Source organism: Papilio machaon, chromosome 4 (genome assembly GCF_912999745.1).
Source record: "Papilio machaon chromosome 4, ilPapMach1.1, whole genome shotgun sequence".
In the NCBI taxonomy this organism is placed as follows: domain Eukaryota; kingdom Metazoa; phylum Arthropoda; class Insecta; order Lepidoptera; family Papilionidae; genus Papilio; species Papilio machaon.
In genome coordinates this window covers 313474-334910 of record NC_059989.1, presented here as the reverse complement: position 1 = coordinate 334910, position 21437 = coordinate 313474, and the positions used below count along the sequence as shown (strand labels likewise).

Sequence of the window (21437 nt, the reverse complement as noted above, 5' to 3'; positions counted from 1 at the left end):
ACAACTCATTATACTCTTTTTGATTTTCAATGCTAGACATTATACGAGACTGAAATTGGTTTTTATCACCTTCATGGAGTGGAAGCATTTTTGATCTCACTTGTCTCTTTTTTTTATTGCAAAATAAACAAATTTTTTTACTTATACTGATTAAAATGACTTATGACTTATGACTGATGAAAAAATATTTTACCCCAGAACCTAAAAATTCTAAAAAGACTGTTGAAACAGAGCAAGAAAAAGAGCCATCTAAAGACGTAAATATATCAACAGACGATTCAATACCAGGTTCATCGCATTTGTCTGAGTTAACTGTATCACATCCACCTTCAGCTTCTCAATCAACAGAACTTCAACCTTCCCAGGCAGCTGTGGACATTCGCGGACTTGAAGAAGTGAGTGAAAATGCTAATGCAACCACAGAAGTAAATAGTTCGATTCAAAGTGATACCAGTGTTGATATAAGTAAAAAAATTTGTTTATTTTGCAATAAAAAAAGAGACATTTCATTCAATTCATTTCAATTCATTCATTTCAATTCAGTTTAATAATAAAATATCTTCATTGGCGAAAATATCTGTTAAAAGTGATTGGCATCATTATCGAGAGTACCACCAAGAATCTTTCAATGAAATTTGTAGCATCATAGAAGAAGATATTATCAACAATGGCCGCTGTCATTTATTGATTCATTTACATGAATTATATACTGATTCATTGGAGAGAATATATGCAGAGAATTCCATTGAAATGGATACTACTTTTACTACTACTAATAATGAAGGTCTGGGGTTCACGGGCTCTTGCTCTATAATAACTTGTAATGTTATTAATATGTTTTTAATTAAATTTTTGAGTATTATTTATTTGGTTTTTTTTTATAATCTGTTATTGAGGGATCGCGATAGACCTATCTCGCCATCTCACTCGCACCCACCATACATATACTGTCTCGCGCTCGCTCCTACAGCGACCCTACATCATTGTCTGGCAAGGGGTTGGAACTATCAAAAATGTCTGGCTGATGAGGAAACATCATCTAATTATTACCTAAGTATTATATATAAAAATCAGCTTTTATACTATAACATAAGTAGAATTATAATTTCATGAACATTAGGGGTGTCTGGCAAGGGGTTGCCACGATGTTAAGTGTCTGGCAATCAATAACGTGATTTTTAATAATATTCTGAAGGTAATACCAAAAAATCACACTTTATTATTTGATGAATTTAGATCGGTATTTTACACACCTTTAGTACCGTTTACCTGCCAAAGCCACGGTAACCCAAACTTCATAATAGTCCATCGTTCTTACCTGTGTTGGGAGCATGCGCTGACAAACTTTCAGCTTTTATAAAATAACGAAGGTCTGGGGTTCACGGGCTCTTGCTCTATAATGTTTTGTTCCTATGTATAAAGTATAGTAGATATCATATTAGACATAATTACTTGTACTACAATAGTTTATTGTAAATAAATAGAAGTAACAAAACTTGTCAGCGTGGAGACGAGGCAATGGTTTCCGGACAAAATGTGTACGTTAACCGTCTTGCTATAGGTGTGCCCCGCGGCGCCGCGCTCTCCAACCAAAGCCTGTTATTATGTAGCAAAGATAATGGAGAGGCATTCGATCCCGCCGACGATCCCTTTGATTTGTTTTAAACAGATACTCTACAGTTAAACGCTGAACGTCGATTGCTTTCAACCTGTTTCTAATAACAATGGTAGCGTGGCTCTTTGAATATTATTACGTTTATGCACGCATTAGGGTTTGAACCAAAAAAAAAAATAAGAAACTACTTTTCTCTTATATATAACATTCTCATGTCATAATGTTAGTTACCATACTCCTCCAAAACGACTTGACCGATTTATATGAAATTTTATATGCATATTCTATAGATCTGAGGATCGACTACTATCTATTTTTCATATCCTTATTAATTTTTTTTACTACGGACGGAGACGCGGTGAAATTGCTATAGAAAAAGAATAATGAGTCGCTATAAAATAAAATATTTTCGTATGTGCAACACTGCCCACGACGACGATATACAAAAATGTAACTACTGCGCTTCAACTTTATTTTTCCTTTGCAGTGTAGCGTTACCAACATAACAAGAACAAAAAACAATTGCGGTAAATCTCGACAGAGCGTGTGCAATCCATTTAAAGCCAAATAGCAAGAACACCGTGCAAACTGCACGACGATGGTCTAAGTAAAGGTGCTTTTCAACATGACTGTCGGCTAGACTTGGGTAGCGAGTGAACGAGTGATAAAAACAGCTAGTTCATTTTTTATTGGTGTTTAAGCTCACTCATTCGATCCGTAGCTCAATTACGGCTCTCGCTCACTTGCTGCGATAGGAGCCAGGACAGGACACGCTCGCGTCTCTAGCGATATCTTGTGCTGTTTTTAGCGGCACTTACGCAGCGTAAAAGGACTCGTGCCCGCGTAAAAACGGGCGGCTGATGCGACGTAAATTAAATAGAATGCGGCACAAGATTGCAAACGCAGTAAATTTATGTAACTGATGCATGCATTTTTAAACGTTAAAACGTTATAAACAATGATTTTTTTTCATTGTATCTTTTTTTTATGTTTCATTTAAGTTGATTAAGTTGGTTGAAGTTGAAAATGTCGATGATTCTATCTACGGTACGTTCTAATATCTACATTATTTTTACTTTGTAAGGTAAAAAGGTCAACTCCCTCTGTGTGATCCATTTCGTCCACAGGGGCTGCGCGTGTCATGACACTGCAAAACAAAGCACAGCCCCGACATCTGCGGCATTAGATTGATGACGCGCGCCTCACACCAGATGGCACTGTTCAACACATGCCGACTTATCTTCAATACTATTAGGGGTGTTCTAAAACTTTTTATTTAATTTACTACAGATAGATAAAGTGTATCTATAGTTACCGGTTCACATTAAGTCTATCTTGGAAAATTAATGATGAGTTTAATTTTTACCACCGTTATAAATTCTTTGATACAATCCCAATTATTCCCCCAATCTCGGTGATTCAATTTATTATTTACTACTTTAGCAGCAATTTTTGAGTTCGAGAATTATTGCTGATTCTGCGCCGCTGGCAAAAGCACTAAGCGATGGTGCACGTGTGTGCACCCCGCGCCGGGCAGCGGCCACGCTCCGTCTGGCAAGAAGTTCCGAATGTATTGTCTTAACGGAATTGCTACGCCGTTTTAATTTCTTTTGTTATGTATGATGTCACAGAAGTTCTCTTCAACTTACCTGATATAGGAAAAAACATACGTGTATTTTTTTTCTGGCTAGTTCCTTTAAGATTTATTATAAACAAGTAACACAAACGATGGTAAAATATAATATACTAACTCGGTGTAAAAAAAGAGTTTCGTTTTAAGGAATCGAAGCAAAGTCGTCCACAAACCGGTCGAGCGATGCGCCCTCGAAGAAAGTTTTGCCGTTTTTTGTTTTGTTGTTGTTTTTTACCGCATAATCACAGCTCGCGGCCGGCGGGACAGGGCGGGGGCGGGGGCCACAGGGCCAACACGCTAGAGAATTATCTCCGAGTGAATTTAATTATCCGGATCAATGAATAATTGATGACGGCCGCCGCCGCGCACCAGCCACTTGTCGTGATAACAGGGCGGACATCAAATTATTGATTATTTGTTAAAAATGGTCAATTATAATAGCTTAGGTTTAGCCATTATCTAAACAACGCGTTTATGAAGTGATTTCTGCTAAAAGTTTTTGTTTTATTTTTAACTTACTTATTCTTGTTACTTTACCTTACTTTTCTTGGTACTTGGTAGAACCACACAACTATTCGTTTCGACTACAATGTCATAACTTAGCATGGTAAAGCCAGATGCCATAAATGTAGTCAGGCAAAGCGTGGGCCGGCTACTTACGGCGCAAGCGGCCACGCCAGGTATTGTGCTTCCTCGTACTCATTACACCGGCACGGATTAGTGTAAGTATACACACTCGCTGCTTACTTGATGAACTTAACATAAAAATAAGATAAAACTTATCGAGTACCTTTTACTGACAAACTCAACTATTTTGTCAATTTTTTTAACTACTTAAAGAACAGTTTGGAATCGATCATGTTATCATTATTTATTACGTAATTTATACAACGTTCCAGGTGGATAGATAATTATCCTACAAGTGCTCAGATAAGTGAAGTATGGTCAGGCAGGTGCGTCGGCGCAGACCGATGGCCCGGGGCCTACGGTAGAGGGCAAAGGGTGGAGGGCGAGGGCGCAGGGCGAGGAGTCCGGCGGATCCCGACCGTGAAATGAGCCCATTGTCTGCGCTCCCACGGCCCTCCGGCCTCGAATTAACTGCCAATCGATAAGTGCACAGACCGGGTCACGACCGCCGGACCTCGTAGGCTAGTTCAATGTTTTAGAACCGTTTAAGTTGTTGTCTAAACGATTATTGTGTAATTTAACACTCAAAATAATTTTTAATGGTCGCGTAAACATTGACCTACACACTCGTAACATTTTCACATGATTTCAAGTCTCTTTTTTGGAGTCACTTGCAGATTGTTACAACTAATCACTTTATGGGTGTCTACGTTGCAATTGAAAACGTACTTAAAGCCACGAAGTGATGCTTCGAAAGAAAAGTGTAACCGAATCGAAGCAAATGGAAATTCATAATCTGTATCCGTGTGACTGATCATCGTGAGTGTGAGATGTTTTTTCCCTCCGTCGTTAGTGGTGAAGATCCGTCGCGTCATGTAATCATTGATTTATTACAGCAATAAGTTGTTAGTTCTCTAATTCACTTTTACTCTCTTCACGTGGCGAGACACTTTCTTATAAAATGGAACAAAAAACCATCAACATGATGTCTTGTACCTCACATTAGCGGTATATGAAACTTTCCTTGCTTCGCTGACGTACGCCGATTCCTGCGGCCGCAAATATTCGCCCAACATGTTTATAGAACATATACATTACTGACGAATATTCATCAATCAATAGATAGCTAGATCATCAGCTCTTTATAGGTTCCCTCTAAGATAGGGGTAATCAGACTATGATATAATCTTTGACTATGGCACGCTGGTTCCAGTGCGGTCAAACGACTTCACACGTATCTTTGAATTTCTTCGCAGGTGTATATGTATTCCTTCACCGTAAAAATGTCGATTAAATGTACATATTTAAATCGAATAAAACATTGGTATATGGCGGGATTCGAATCCAGGACCTGCAGTTTACAAGTCATGCGTTTAACCCCTAAGACACCGACGATTTTAGATATATTATTAGCTCGTAAACATTGTCATGATTAACGATGAGATGTGTTAAAATGTAAGATCAAACTGCAACATATTCTGCGAATATAAGTATTTTCAAGCCACGTTCGCCGGAAACCTCCACCGCAACGCAACGGAAGGGATAACGTCTTTCTACTGTGAGAATAAGTTTTTGTATTAACTTTACCATACTTAACTTCTTCGGTCTTAGTTATGTCAAACAATGTCCGATACTTCATAAATTTTATTTTATTACTAGTCTAATAAAATATAGATCCGCCTCTCGGTGGGTACGTGTATGACGACAACTAGTTCTAAGAAAAGTAAAAGCACAGTTTAAAAGAGAAATGATGTTAACTCGAGCGCACATTTTAAAGTAATTAATCATAATTATTGATACTTTGAATTGCTTGTTGGCAGTACACGTATAAGTTGAGAAGAGGAAGGATTTCTAGTATAACCACTACAAAGAATGCTGACATAAAATGGCTAGCGTAATGTACTTGGAAAAATCTGATCAATACACAGGGCCGTATTGAATTTATCGTTATTTAATTTACAAGTAACTATTTATATTTAGAAACAAGTAAAATTACTAATGTTTATAATTATAATAATTATTATTATAATCAAATAATTCTGTTTAAATAGCTAACTTAATTGATCTGTCAGATTTTTATTAGTAATCATATGAGAACGTTTGTTAACATCCGTGTTACTACAACTCATTTCAATTGTAAATTATGTGTGTATTCTAACTAGATCTATGAATGTTAGAATTTTAAGTAAAATAATAAATTAAAGTAATAGGTAGTTTTAATTAATAATTGATAAACCAGAGAGTAACGATTCGTTTTTTTTAGCAATTTTTAAAATAAAAAAAATATATATCATCAAGTCAAGCCCTGAATAAAATCGTAAAAAATATACAAGTTAGTTTGCATTCAGCTCGTAGTGCTATTAACTTAAATTGGAGGCCCTTATACGATTGCACAGATATGTGGCGCGTGCCGTTGTCAACTATTGACCACTGCTAATTATCCAGCCTTTAAGGTCTCGACAATTTAAATACACGTAGAAAAAATTGCGAATATATACAAGCATGTACTTTAACGTTACAAAATTCATGACTTGTTAGGGTACATTAATATACTAAATACAGTTGAACCTGGGTAAGGAGAAAATTATATAAGCCAAAGTTATTGTCCGTTCCCGACAAAGGATCTACATAAGCGAGAAATTCGGAGAAACCTATATAGTGAAAAATATCTTAGTTCCTTGGACTCTCTATTATCCAGGTTCGACTGTATATATCTAAGATACTGATAGGATAATTTACTACATACATTTCAATGTATCTGTGCCCTTATGCATATATGTTACATACACAAATATGCCATTAAAATATCATTATTTGTACAGTATTATTATCTTCTGAGTAGCGCTTGTTTTTAGAAATACAATTTGCAATTACAGCGGCATCAGTTTCGTAAGCCCTTCGATTTTTTACATCTACACAAAAAATAAGTATGAGAAATGTTCTAAACGAAAATTCCGTGTTTCAAGAGAGTAGGGTTCCTTAATGCTACGTTTGAACACTTGCCTATAGCATACTCATTCAAAGACTTTGTTTACAGATTTTTTTTAATTTGTAAATAAACATTTCGCTTATGCACTTATTTCCACACGAAATTTATTTACAAATAAAATGCACTGTAGTGTTACAATTCCTCTCGCTATAACAAAACGAACAAGACAATATAATCATAGGGACGTTTACGACTCGAAATGAGAAACCGAATTAAATTTTTGTGCCTAAGTACTTAGCGCATAATACTTCTTATACGTAAGTAGTTTTTATATGGCGCAGAGTTGACAACCCTGCTATATTCGGCCGTTTTTATAACTACTCGTAATACGGGTTAACTCTCATTTGGTGGACTTAGACAAATGACTGTCGTTAGAGTTGGACCGTGCAGTGGGCAGTGGGCAGGGGGGACCGGACAGTGGGCAGCGGGCAGCGGGGACCGGACAGTGGGCAGCGGGCAGCGGGGACCGGTTAGCGGACGAAAGCATTTCTTTTGGGCGTAAGCTTTAACTTTCGTAACGTGGGGAATGTTGAACTTGTTTACGGTTGCCTCAGTTATTTAAATGTCTTCATCCATTACGTTAAGCGGTTATTTATACATATAACATCGCAGAAGTGTTTCGCTTCGGATATTTTGTAACGGGACGCTTAGAGCAAGATACTACGTACAAAAAATAGTTACTTAATTTTTGAAAAAAATCTTTTACTCTCTAGATAATTTGTTTCGTCACATGAATTCAATATGCGGCAAAAAGGTAAAACCGTTACAATGATCCGTGTATCCCTAATTTATCAATCTGTGTGAGACAATCGTGTCAAATTGACAACCTCTATGTTGAACGACGAGTTTTTTTTTCTCCCTTAAATTTCATTATCGGTATTAAAAGCGATTGCGTGCCATTGTCGTAGTGCATCAAACGCGCCCGTCAGTCGCCGGCGCGGGAAAACATAACATCGAACAAGTTATATGTGATAACATTGTGGTCTATGTTATAAGCGATTCTGATGTTCATTTTTTAATTTTTAAATGATAAGTGATTATTTCATAAGTCACGCCACACGTTACTTTCATAAGTAAGTGAATAAGTTATACCTTGAATTTATTGATTTAAAAAAATGCTGTAAGAATTGTATAAAAATATTTGGAAATAACTGTATATATGTAGTGGGCGCCCATTTGATTGAGATCGTTTACAAAAAAACAGTACTAACTAACAAAATGAAGGAGATACTCAGTAACTTTGGTCAGTTAAGACACCGAATAAAAAAGTATATATTCCCGCCATCTCTTATGACACAGGCGGTAGTGCTATCAAGCCGCGTGACAATGCAATTGTTACACTTTATTTATATCAAGTTGTAAAAGTCAATAGTAACGGTTGTGCGCCGCGATTTGAGGGGGGCGCCACTATCGAGCATTGTGCACAGTTGCGGCCGCTGCTGCAGCGGACAATAAAGTCTGCCGGTGAAGAATGTCGAACTGGGTTTTGTTTAGACATATCCACGATGACTGCACTCGACGGGAAAATCATTGAATCGACAATTGTATTAGGGGATTTATATTATTTATGTAGTTCCAGTTGTGATTTAGTGACGAAATAAATATAACATCATGTCTTATAGTCCAAAAAATTAATATTGCCTAAAAATCGTGTGCAAGTTTTTAAAGATTTGCAGCCCAAGTGATATAAAAGTGTCAAGTTACTAAAAAGATGGTTCATATAAAATCGTCGTAAACGTTTAATTGATAACATTAAAACAATAAGTTATTAGTTTGTCAATCACCAATTAAATACCAATCGAAATTTATGTTTCGAGTATTTCCACCATCTGCCGTGATTAATTATCAATTGTAGTTCGGGGCATTGTCTGTGGTCACTCCAGTGCGGCTCCTCGACCAAAGACTATACAGCACCATTGTAACCCCAAGCAATCTGACCATTGTCCGACCGCTCGCCGGAACAGTTTTGTAAAAAAAAAACAATCAATTTCTCCACTACACTGCCACTTGGAAACAAACACTAATCAGAAATAAAATGTCTAAACACTTGACCTGACACTAACAACAGCATTTATCTCTGAATATTTATAGAGTAAAAAAGTTTGTCTTGAGATTTTTTCGTCTTTGATCCAAGGTTATCTACTTCCGTTGTCGCAGCTGTGTACATTCATAAATTAAAAAAAAAAACTAATTACATTCTTTGAAATCACAATGTGAACTTTACACAATGCGAGTTTCAATAGACGTGAAATAGAAGGGTATAAAATAATTATCGCGCTCATACGCGCATTCGAACAGACATACACATAATAATAACTAGGGGTGTTTTATACTTCGTTATAAGATCCACATTAATCTTAGAAGTTGAACGAACTAGGACTAAAGGGTTGCTCTGAGATTTACATTTATTATTTTATTTAAATAATTATACAACGACATTTAACGTTATTTTTCAATTATATCGTTTGTTACTTGCATTAAACTTTAACGTTTATAAAAGTTTGTGTGCGGAGACTATGTGAGTGGGATAAGGCCATCGAGGTAATGATGATGTTACCTGTATTAAATTTGTCAAAACTTTATAATTAAATCGGCGATAATTTTTGAACAACTGTCGCCGAATTAGAAGCTCATAATACAAATACGGTTTTGCTTATTATAAATTACGAATTTAGATAGAATTATTTTTAATTAATTAAAATTGTATTCACCGGTTGTTATATTAATATTTATACCCCTGCCAGCCCTAGATTCTTTCGGTCCCTTTTTAAAAAATAGGGCGAATGATTTGTAAGGGAATGTCCATGTCACTGGCAGAATAATAGAATGTATTTGAAAGGTCTGTTTACATGCTTCAGAAGCATTTTAAAATATTTGTAATTGGAACAAAAATATTATTGTTCATAAAACAATTGAATTGTTGAATTGTTTAAAATTATTTAAACTACTTTTTAAACGTACATAAATGAAGTTGGAATTTATGTACTTACTATGTATTTTAGTAACATCAACCTCATGTTAAGAAATGTGTTAGAAAGTTGCCGACGAATTAGCGCCCTGGTGTGAAGTCGCTCACTGACGACCCTATTATATATAGCGTTAACAGTACACGAACTCAGGTTTATAGGTGCTAAGCTGTTAAGTGATGTAAAATAAACAAATCTTGACAAACTCATGCTATGTAAAAACCCTTGTTCCTTTGTTTCAAACCTTTGTTCGTACCGTTCAGGAATCGAACTGAGGATTATAAATATCAAAGGCAGACAGCAATATGGCCTTACTTAATTATTTGGCACACAGCACCGGTTACGATAGTCTATTGTGTCTACGATAACCTTCTTTCTAAGTCTAAGGTAAGAGTTTTTTTTATACTATTTCGGGTCTGTTTCGTATTAAATTTTCTAAATTAATGTAGATAGATAATTATTACGCATATATCATAGGAAACGGAAACGGTCATAGGATAATTTTTACCCCGTTTTCTATTTTTTTATTCCGCGCGGACGGAGTCGCGGGTAAAAGCTAGTTTAAAATAAGAGAATTAAGTGAGATATACTGAGAGAAAAGTAATCAAACAAAAGACATCAACGCGGTAGACGATATCGTCGCGCTCGGCCATTTCTTACTATTTTAACAAATATTACGAACACAAGCGATTAGTTCTGATTTCATACAATACTTTATGAAATATGTACATTTTCCTCTGTTAAATGTTTATTACAATTAAATACAATAATTAAGATTCTAGAACATTCAGCTATCTGCGCTTTCTGTTATTAGAAAACTGTTCGTTATGTTTCAAAGTTATCGAAGCTTACGAAGTCGTAATAAAATATAAGATGATCAATGATTTAGATTTCACACGCTTCATGTTAGTTTAATTTTACATAAATTAGTTACAAATGGTCGGTCAGATGTCGCCAAGCGGCGCAGTGAACGGAAATTGGTAATTCAACATAACACATGAGCTGTCGTTGATAGAGGCGTTTAACATGTCTTGGCATTACGCAGAATACGAAAGCTTCACGACAATTTCCTTTCGACACTCGTTTATACCAACGGCCCATTCGTTTCGTTTGACGGCTATTTGTCATGTCCTTATGAGGGTGCGAGAATTATTTTATATATTTTTTCTGTACTAATTGTTGCTGTAATTTCTGTACTGTATTAATTGATAAAATGGACACCTAATCTATCTATTGTCCTTCAAGATTAGTGATTAGTTTGTTAATCTCTTAAGAAGCAGCAATCAATCATTAACATATTAATTATACGAATATACAATCCGTGTTGTCAATCTAATGTAAGTTTTAAATTGATTGAACACGTTATAAAACCACCCAAAAATAATTTATTTAAGCTTCCTTTTTGTTTTGCGGATCCTAATATAAGGATCTAATTAATTCGACGTGTGCGGCACGTCATTAGTTATTCCCGCAACGCCACCAAACGTATAGTAATCGCGTCGTGCCGTGCCGTGCCGCATCGTCTCGTACCGTGTCGCACGGTACTGCACCGTGCCGTGACTCGGGTTATCTCTCATCTATTCAATTACGGAGTCGAGCTTCCATTTTACCTTCACAAATAAAATGAGAACCCCATATTCTAAGCACGACTTGAAAATAATATTTATTTTCAATTTTTATTATAATTAATGTTGTTAATTTATCCAGCGAATATTACATTTCATACAAAAGTTATTTAAAGCGAATGCACACTTCTTTATGCATTTCTTCTGGAATCTACTCGGTAGCCTTTTACAATATCCCAAGAAAAGTGACCGCTAGTTTACAAGTTGTAGATATAAAGGTAACCTCGGACTGCGCGCGAGATTAATTAGATAAATGTTATCATCAGTTTCTAAGAATCCGTATTATTTTAAAAGTAATTAAAACGGATCATATTTAGCATTACTTAAAATAATTGCCATTCGGTACCACTGAATATAACTAAATTTTGTATATATTCATCACCTTAATTTATTCAATTATAATCTAATTAAATTGTTCAATTACAACGTATTTAAATTATTGGGATAAAATAAAAATACAAAAGATCATACCAGACCTAAAATAAATTAAAAGAAATCCTTTTTACAGCACTGAGTTCACAAAACAAACACATGATCGCACAAAAATCAGTAAAACAAAATTTGTTGCACTGCACTTTAGTGAGGCGCGAAAAAGTTTTACCGCGCGACGTATTAGTGCACAACGAGCGACACGCGCACTCGAGTGAAGCTACGCTAGCATACTGTGCCGTGCCGGCTAGCACGCGCCGCACATGTCGTCGACTGTAAAATGTGATCTGTAAAAGTCGTGATAGTCCATACACTTAGGTGAAAGCACAAAAAATTATCATACCAATAAATGCGAATGTTTAGATGGATGGATGGATGGATGTTTGTTTGAAGGTATCTCCAGAACGACTCAACGGATTTCGATGTAGATCATAGTCTGGAAGAACACTTAGGCTACTTTTTTTTTTTAAATATTACGGAGTCGCAGAGGACAGCTACTACAGTTATATTTAGAAAACAAAGAAGTTTTGAATTTACTGTGCTGATGATATTTTCAATGTGTGTACATATTAAGAAATAACGTAAATAGTACAAGTTATGTTTCTCCCGCGCTATGCGGTGCACAGTCAGAGTGTGACCCCTAGGGGGCGCGCGCGTTGTTTTCTTATTTCCCGCGCTCGCGCTCGCGCCCCGTGGCTGCGGCCCACGCCTTTTTTTACAAACTCTTTTTTGCATTCTGTTGCAATATTCCCATTGTTAATAAATTGCAACTCGTTTTATTGCAACTCGACTCACGTAAATACATGTTGTAGATAACCAACTATAATTCATAAAGCACTTAAAATATGTTAGTTTAACACTATATAGATGAGAGAATGTGAAAACGCATTGAAGTCAAATATTACAGATCACCCACCACACCATTGTAAATCAATTTGATTTTTTAACACAACACAAAACCTTAAATGTACAATTTTTTATAGATTATGAAATTTGATATTAATCTCGAAAAACATCGTAAAATTGATCGATAGGCTGCGGTTAGGTTACATGTATAGCTCTGGCTAACGTTAATTTGTAGGGTTTTTTTTGTCCAATTATAATAAACAAATATAATTTGTGATTTAATATTAATGTTCTGCCACAGAAAGGATAAGTGATATTAAAATTTATCACACGTCAGCTTTTTGTTTCTTCTTGAAGAATTGTTTAAATTGTTATTTAAAAAAAACGGTTGCGCTTTATATGTATAACATACAATTGTTAATTTCAGACTACTCATTCTCAACGGCATCAACCTGAATAATAAAGATTTTTTTACATTTTGCAAATAATATTTATATTCGGCGAAGCGTGAAAGGGAGTGAAGACGCTATTTTAAAGTTGAAACTATCATTAAACGAGCAGTTTTTTGTACAACAAAACTTATCCTGTAGCGAATCCGTCTTATGTGTTGCATGAAATTAAAATTGCAGGAACGAGAGAAATATCTGCAAGTCAGTATAACATACAATAACTGGGTACAATAAAAGCCAATACAAGCTCGATACCTTGTTAACTGTTAAATGGCAAGCAATCAGATTAGAACTACAGCGTCTCGCTTTATAGGAAGTATATACTGAACATGAACTGAAGGCAGCCGGGGAACAATACAATTACATATTATCGTCAAGGCAACGTACGGGCACGGGAATACACGCACACCCTGCATTAAACCGGTCCAGGGCTACTGATCGTCTGGTAGCTGTGCCCACGTCAAATAAACCAATAAAAGTTAGAATACATAAACACTGGACATATCACTTTGTATCAAAAATAAAGGGCGGGATGTAAAGGTCAAGGCAAGATAACAGTTGTCCATCTGACATAAATATCAAGCATATGTAATGAAGTACCAAATATTACGTATCACAGTTTTATAACTTGCAAACTCTATGACACAGTTCAATCTGCAGTTTTACTAATAAACATTCAATGGTTAATCAGATCGTTGCATGCTGACGAAGCGAAGTTTTCTCTAACGTTTTTATCGTCTGCAATGCTATTAGAATTGATATAATTACATTTGTATCAATTATCGCGTTACAGCGGCGGGTAGTTGGCGTGCGCGGCTGTCACACTCTCGTGGCCACCACTAGCGCCGCGTGCTCTCTGACTATGCTCATATTTTTTATAAGTTGCAAAATTGCTCTGCTTATCAGAAAGCACAACATTATGGAGATTGGAGTTTAAATGTGAGGAACAAAAAGTTCAACTATTTTTTAATTATATCACGCTCCTGAATTAAACGGAACGACAACGTACTAGATACTATGTTCCGTATATTTGCAGATCAAATTCAACATAAGCGGTCGTCGTCAGCTATATTCCCCGCTCACAGAATTATATTTAAAATTTCCTCGGCCCGTCTCAGCAATCGCGATATTTAGCTCGTACGCACCTCCGGCATTATCAATTCCAAACGATCTCTTAAAATCCTCTGTTAGAAATCTTGCGGACATGATGTACGGTCGAGTCCAGTCACAATAACGCTATTACTGTTCATGAATAAATTAGCCACAACCGGCTTCATATCTCTAATGTTATTCGGTAATACAAAAGCTTTGCGCTTGCATTTTATTTCGACGGACATATTAAAATTTATTATTTTAATTCTGATTAATATGCAGCTATAAAACCTCAAATTGCTCAAATGGTATTAGATTGCGACCACACGTAAGATATACCGTTATTCGCAATTACATTAGTCGCTTGGAAAAACACAAAAATTACTGTTGAAATGATGCGGTGAGTATGAAACAGAGAGAAGCAATATTTGGATCATCGCATTATACGTATTTTTGCTTGTTATTTCTCCGCTATGATTTAGTTTTTAATTTAAATTTATTTCCAGTATTTGCTACGGCGAACGATCGACTTACCGTGGGTATCTCACACCAAAATCTCTGTTTATATTTAAAACATATTATTATGTCCAAAGGTGGGCATTAACTCGTTAATCCGTTAATCGTTAATTAACGAAGTTAAAATTTTCCTTAACGGATTAACTTTTAAGTTAAATTCAAAAAGTGTTAACGCTCTTGGTAACTTCCGTTAAATTCTACATCCGTTAATTTAGTCCGTTAATTGTTACAATAGACACTTATTGACGTGTTGTCATTTTATTTAAATTATGCATCAGGCTACATTCGTAAGTTCGGCTATGTTCGGCGACCGTCGACGAGACGAATGGTGAACGAGAACGAGAGAGAACGAGAACGAGCGAGTGTGATGCATGTTATACAATACACCGAGCGGCCAAGATAGACGTGATCAAAAGAGTACCACAGAATCCTTGTTAGAAAATAGTGACGATTTAAACAGACTTACCTCTATCAAATATTGCGAAGTTTAGGCGCTAGACACCTTCAAAGTTTAATAATTATTTCACATTTACACAAATATCTCTAAAAGTCTTTATTACATTTTATTCACATTAAAACTGGTTTTCATTTATTTAAAATCACTTTTTTTTAGAAAAAGACTTTGTTATAAAATCAACATAAGGTTCGAAAACACTTTACTCTACATACAATAATTGTTATACGTGAGACGCAAAATCTATTAAAAGAGATAAACTCTGCGTTGAATTGCAATCAAAATAATCGAGATTACTCTTCAACGTCGTACCTAAAATACAACTAAACTTTGTTGCAGACAAAAATGTTTATTTTAATGTTGGAGTTTAAAGACAACAAAAATTATAAAAAAAAATAGTTTATGGTTCATTTGAAAAAGCGTACAAATAGGATTTTTTTGTCATTGCGTAGATAAGAAACAAACAATGAAAAATAAATTTAAAAATTCGAAAGACGAAATGTGCACGCAATAATCGTTCCTCAAAAACAAAAGGGATTTAGGTGTTTATTACCGTCGTTTGTTTTTTTGGGGCTTCTTCATAGTCGACGAAAAATAATTTTGCATTTTAAAAATATGAACAAAGGATCAAATGGACAGCCCGAACAGAGAATGCGATAACGAACTCGATGGATTTCTGGCCCCAACCCTTCTAATGGTCGGGGATGCACGTGCGCTGCGCAAAGACAATAGCGAAGATAATTTGTTTGTTTACAAAAAAAAGTATACGACAAAACGAGAAGGAATGAGGAAAAAGATAAAATAATTATGTTAGTGAAATAATGTTAAACTGTGTTATACTAAATTTAATATATGAAATGTTGCCATAAGTGACCTTTACAAAAAGACATCGATTTTATTACGTATATCGAAAGTTTATTTTAAAACTAATCGAATGTCGTTGAAAATAATTCAAAACCATATTCTTACTAATTAACTATAACGATTTTATAGGTGATAAGAAAGAGAGAAGACATCACCCGCGATTGGTTGTTTTCGTTATGTCGTGTAACTTATGCTCTATACACTGAGAGTAATTTAACTTGATTTAACATATAACAATAGATCGGACGATAGATCATTAGATGATAGAAGTTATCGAAGGCATCTCAGTTGTATGGTTTGATGCGTTGAAATGTATCACTGGATTGGTTATATAGTTTATTTATCAATGTTATAATAAGTTTCCTCTGATGTTAGAAGTTTTATTAATAAATCTATATTAATAAATAAAAAGTACGTAAAAAATGATAAGTCTGTTCGTGGGTCCTTAGCTAAAAAAAAAAAAAATATATTACCAAATTATACATAAAAATAAATGTTCAGTTGTTGGAGTATGAGCAAATGAATATCCGGGTGCAAATAGTAACAGATAAATGTAAATACTGTACAAAAGTTTTGATTGTTTTCTTTTGAATATTATCACATGTCTTACTGTTTAATAGAAAATTTGTGTTGTCTAAATTTAGTTAGCTCTCTAATTCCGTGACGTCGGATTGTCGATAAAACAATTGACTGAAAAAGTCAATTGTCCATCATTGTCAGTGTAGTATATAAGTGTGTGTAACTAGTGCATGCTATGTCATTATTATGGTACAGGCATTAGTACATCGCTCCTATTGTCTAAATTATATTTTAGTATTATATAACTAAATTATAGATAGGATTAGCGATCTCCCGAGATTTCGTAAGGGCGGTAAAAAAATAGCCTAAGTTCTATTGAAAGTCTCGACAAAATCGGTCCATGCGATTCGGAGATTATTCATATGGCCATTTCCCGCTTGCGCCTTATACTCGTTATATAAACAAAAATTAACTTTAACTGTTAACTTTAACTTGCGTTAAATTTTCGTAAATTAAACGCTTTAACGATTAACGAAGTTAAATTTTTATTTAACGAATTAACGATTAACGAAGTTAACTTTTTGATTAACTGTGCCCACCTGTGATTATGTCTGTCCTGTATGATGTATGAGGATATACTTATGTAGAGATTTTAATGGTCATTTTGTGCAGTCAAGATATGACCAAGTGGATGTTTTTGACCTTTAGTGGGTTTTATAATTATAATTGTAAATATAAATTCATAATGTCCGGTGTGTCCGCCCGAGCTTAGATATGAATCACGGCTTGCACCGTTACAACTCAAGTTAAAATTAAATCATAGTGTTACACAAAAATACAAAACGTCTTAATTCTGGTTAAAGAAAACAGTAATAAGTGTTACTGTGTTGTATTTTTTTCATTTCCTGTTTACGTTGCGAGATGTGACAAACCGTTACCCATTAGTATGCAATACAATTAATTTCTACGCTTTAAAATTAATTTTATTATTTAAATGTAACATACAAAAAATTTGTAAATTTATAAGCTTTAGTAAAACACTAGCTTTCAATGAATCGATTTATGCAAGTCTTTGCCAACTTTTCAAAAAAGGCAACATACCTCCAACCTACTTCCAACACCAGTTAAGTAACACGTAATAATATTAAAATTTAAGGTATGAAATTTTTTAGTTTCAAATAAAATAAAATAGCATTATTTATTTCTTAAACTATTTTAATGATATTAATTAAGAACATTTTTTGCGTTTCCGTCTCTCGTCGTAACTTGTTTCCGTGTCTCTGACGTCATATTTCATGTTGTCTTCATCCTCGAAAATGTTAGATTTTTTATATCTAGTTGAATCACACTTTCTTCTATAATCTCTTGTATAACTAAAGCTATGTTCTCTGGAATTATATTTATCATGTGTTCGGCAATCGTGTCTATGTTCTGTTGTGTCTCTTGATGATGTACTGGAACTACGTCTTTTGTGTAGATCGTGTCTATGAGAAATCGTCTTTTCTTGGTCTGTCTTTCTACTTTTTGTTTCCGTCTCTCCAGTATATTTAATAGGAACATCATTAGATTTTCTTTCTCTATGTTGTCTTCCTAAACTTTTTTCGTAATAAACAATTCTTCTGCTTGAGCTTTCTAATTGTTTATCTCTAGATGTAGAGTCAGATCTGTTTATCTCTCGTTTATTCCCAATTCTTTTATCTGTGTTACGATCATTTTCTCTCTTTATTGTTATATTGTCCTCCCTGTCTTCCCTGTAATCAGGGGATCCACATTCAGATCGACGGTGATTGTGCCGAGAGTCTGGAGTTTCAATTTTTTCTACTTTGATATTCGTGTCATTTTTTGGTCTAGAAGTGTTGCCATAATCTCGTTTCTCGTCATTATCCAGTGAATCAATTCTTTCTTGTTTGATATCGGTATAAAGTTCTGAATGTCTGTTATTTCTCTGAGTCGGCGGAGTTCGAGTTTTTCCAGATCTTGATCTCTCGGGAGATTTCGATCTTTCCGTTTTGATACAGACTCTGCTCCTATAAGTATTGTTATAACTTGGAGATTGTTCGTCTCTGCGACTTTTTCTTCTATGTTTTGATTCTCTGTCTGTAGTTCTAGAATCTTTGAACTCATCTGAAGTATAAGAATCTCTATTTCTCTTTCTTTTGTAACTATTTCTTGTTTGCGTTTCTTTAATATTTCTATCAGATCTATCTTTGTCCTCGTATCTTCTGTAACTTGACGATGTATTCTTGTCTCTGGTCTCTCTGTAATCATATTCATAAGCTTTTTCTTTTGTAGATATTTTATCTCTGTCAATGTATTTCTCATGACTGTATGAATGATGTCTCTCACTGTTATAATTTCTAGAATTTTGGATTCTTTTCGAACTATAGTTAGTTATTGGCGATGAATTATATCGGTTCGTTTCTCTCGTGTGTGACTTGTAATATTTATTAGGACATTCTCCTCTTACATTTTTATTGGGAATATAAGTTTCTCTGTCCCTGGAGGATGATTTATTAGGATAATCATTTTGAATACACATGTTATCACTTCTTGTCGAATTATTCTCTTTAGACTGTTCAGTAAGCTGCGACATTCCCGAATATGACTCCATCTAAAAATATGTTTTTAATTAAAATCCAATCAATGAATTTTATAACAATATTATTGCATAGGAAATAATGAAAATTGATAACTGATTATACAATATGAGACCTGAGTTTTAATAACGTCTCTTAGGACATCAGAGTAGTTCCGTGTCTTGGCAGCTTGGCGGTACTTAGTGCGGCGGCGTCTCATATCGCGCAGCTCGGCCAGGATCTCAACACGGGACTTCACTTTACTCACTCCCTCATCATTACTACATCTGAAATACCAAAATAAAATCGAAAAAATTGCATAATTATGATTTAGAAAATTAATAATTTGCAGCAATCGCTACCCAAGCATATGAATCTTGAACATTTGAAGATTTATCTTACCCGGGTAGAGCCAAGTCTGCAAGATCATGGCACGATGGCACGGCCTGCACCACGGCATCGTGTATAGCGCGCCGTTCATCACCGGTGTACGTGGCCTGCAGCCGCGCCAGATTCCACGGCTCCGAGCACCGACTCTCCCAATTGTTGCCTTATATTAAATTTATTAAAGAAATCATTCAAAGGCTAGAATGGTAGAGATATAGTTTTAAGTCTCAATGTATGCTTGCTTTAGTGTTTTTCTGATGGCAATTACCATAAAACACATGCAATATTAAAATTAATGTTTGTGTCATACCACAGTTACACTTGTGGAAATGCTTCAAGAAATATTTTCAAACAAATAATTATTTTAGAGCTGAAACTGGAGAATCTAGAGGCCTCTATAAGGGAGAGTTATCCAGTCCCAATAGACAACCTCCATTAGCAATGAACTCAGGTTAAACATCTATAAGCGAGAAAATATTGCGGTCCGTTGGACTCTCGCTTATCCAGGTCGGACTGTATATTTAAATATACAGTCTGTTAAATAATTTAATAAGCATAGATTAGATTGCATAAAATAATTAGCTATAAATTCATGAAAAGGATACAAATCAAGAGCAACATTCATTGATGGATAGGAACAAAAATAACTGCTGTAAAAGGAAAATTCACATCAATATACACGTATATTACATTCTAATAAAAGAATTTGTGTACTAACATAAATTAATAATGACATATAAATGTAGTAAATAGTAGATGTATATAATTCCATACCACTCTTAAACATTGGGTCGCATCTTGATGCATCATTCAGTATTGTAATGATTTGTTGAGTACCTGCATGTAACGGAAAGACAATTTTTTTTTTCATAAAATAGTGAGGTAGAGGTAAACTCTTATATACTGTTTTTGGGGATACAACCCTTCCTACATATCTACTTGCTTTTCTTTCCAACATAATAACAGTAAATTTACCCTACCAATGAAAAAAGTTATCTTTTATATGGAGATCTCATAAGAGATGTAACTCTTTTCATCCCACATCAACATTTCTATTTTTTTTATAGCAATAATATCACATCAAGTAACTTGCTTGTACCATTCTGTGAAACTAACTGATCAAACTATTTCACAAGTATTTTGATTTATAAAATAGTAATCCGTATGAGAGAAATAAACTGACGGAAATGTATGATATCACGTAAAACAATTCACGTACTTAATTTAACCAGAGTATTTGCATAAATATCCAATGGTTCAGGCAACAATTCATCATCTTCTGAATAGCCTTGCAATTTCATGAAACACTTCGTTTGGTGAGATTCAGCCTTCTCCAGGGGTAGTTTGTGGTTGTTATTATACCGGCATGTTACCATTGGTAAGCGCTGCAAGGAAATAAATATTAATTACATGCTTAGGACAAGTCATGTCCATTTAGTGTCCGTCCAATATTTTATTAAAATCTATTTGTCCTCTTTAACAAGTTACGTTCTCTTTTAAATCATTATTAACTTCCTTATATATACAGTACTAATACTTACCGATAAAAGGTTTTTTCGATCCCATTGCAAATTCTGTAGTATCAATGTCAAGTCTTTATCGACTCCTTCGACAAAACTATGCAGTTGATCTAATTGCTTTAATCTTGTTTCCATTTTCATAATTCAATGTATTTTTATTTATGTTAGTCAGTATAACTAAATTAAAAAGAAATTTTAATGGTATTAGACGATATTCTTTCGTTCAAGCCGAAAAAAAAATATGTCAGAGATTGTCAAAGACAAAGATCAAACATCTATTGTGCAAAGAGTAAGTAAAGACCATAAACACAAAGTTTTGTTTTCTTCCCA

The 21437-nt window shown here is 34.7% G+C and overlaps 2 protein-coding genes across 2 annotated transcripts in view; both read right to left on the bottom strand.

Annotated features, from left to right (window-relative positions):
* Positions 1 to 12104, bottom strand: part of LOC106718974 — a 47565-nt gene extending 35461 nt beyond the window's left edge. Inside the window, exon 1 of the mRNA XM_045686756.1 lies at positions 11932 to 12104. The gene's annotated coding sequence lies outside the window, so the exon portion shown is untranslated. The remainder of the gene's footprint in view (positions 1 to 11931) is intronic.
* Positions 12105 to 17852: 5748 nt separating this feature from the next.
* On the bottom strand, positions 17853 to 21307 carry LOC106713865 (E3 ubiquitin-protein ligase Topors). The gene is made up of 6 exons (XM_014506756.2): positions 21129 to 21307; positions 20807 to 20972; positions 20362 to 20424; positions 19603 to 19750; positions 19337 to 19487; positions 17853 to 19235 (listed from the first exon to the last, which is right to left on the bottom strand). The coding sequence occupies exons 1-6, from the start codon at positions 21246 to 21248 to the stop codon at positions 17853 to 17855; spliced, it is 2031 nt and encodes a 676-aa protein (XP_014362242.2). The 5' UTR covers positions 21249 to 21307.
* Positions 21308 to 21437: the final 130 nt, after the last annotated feature.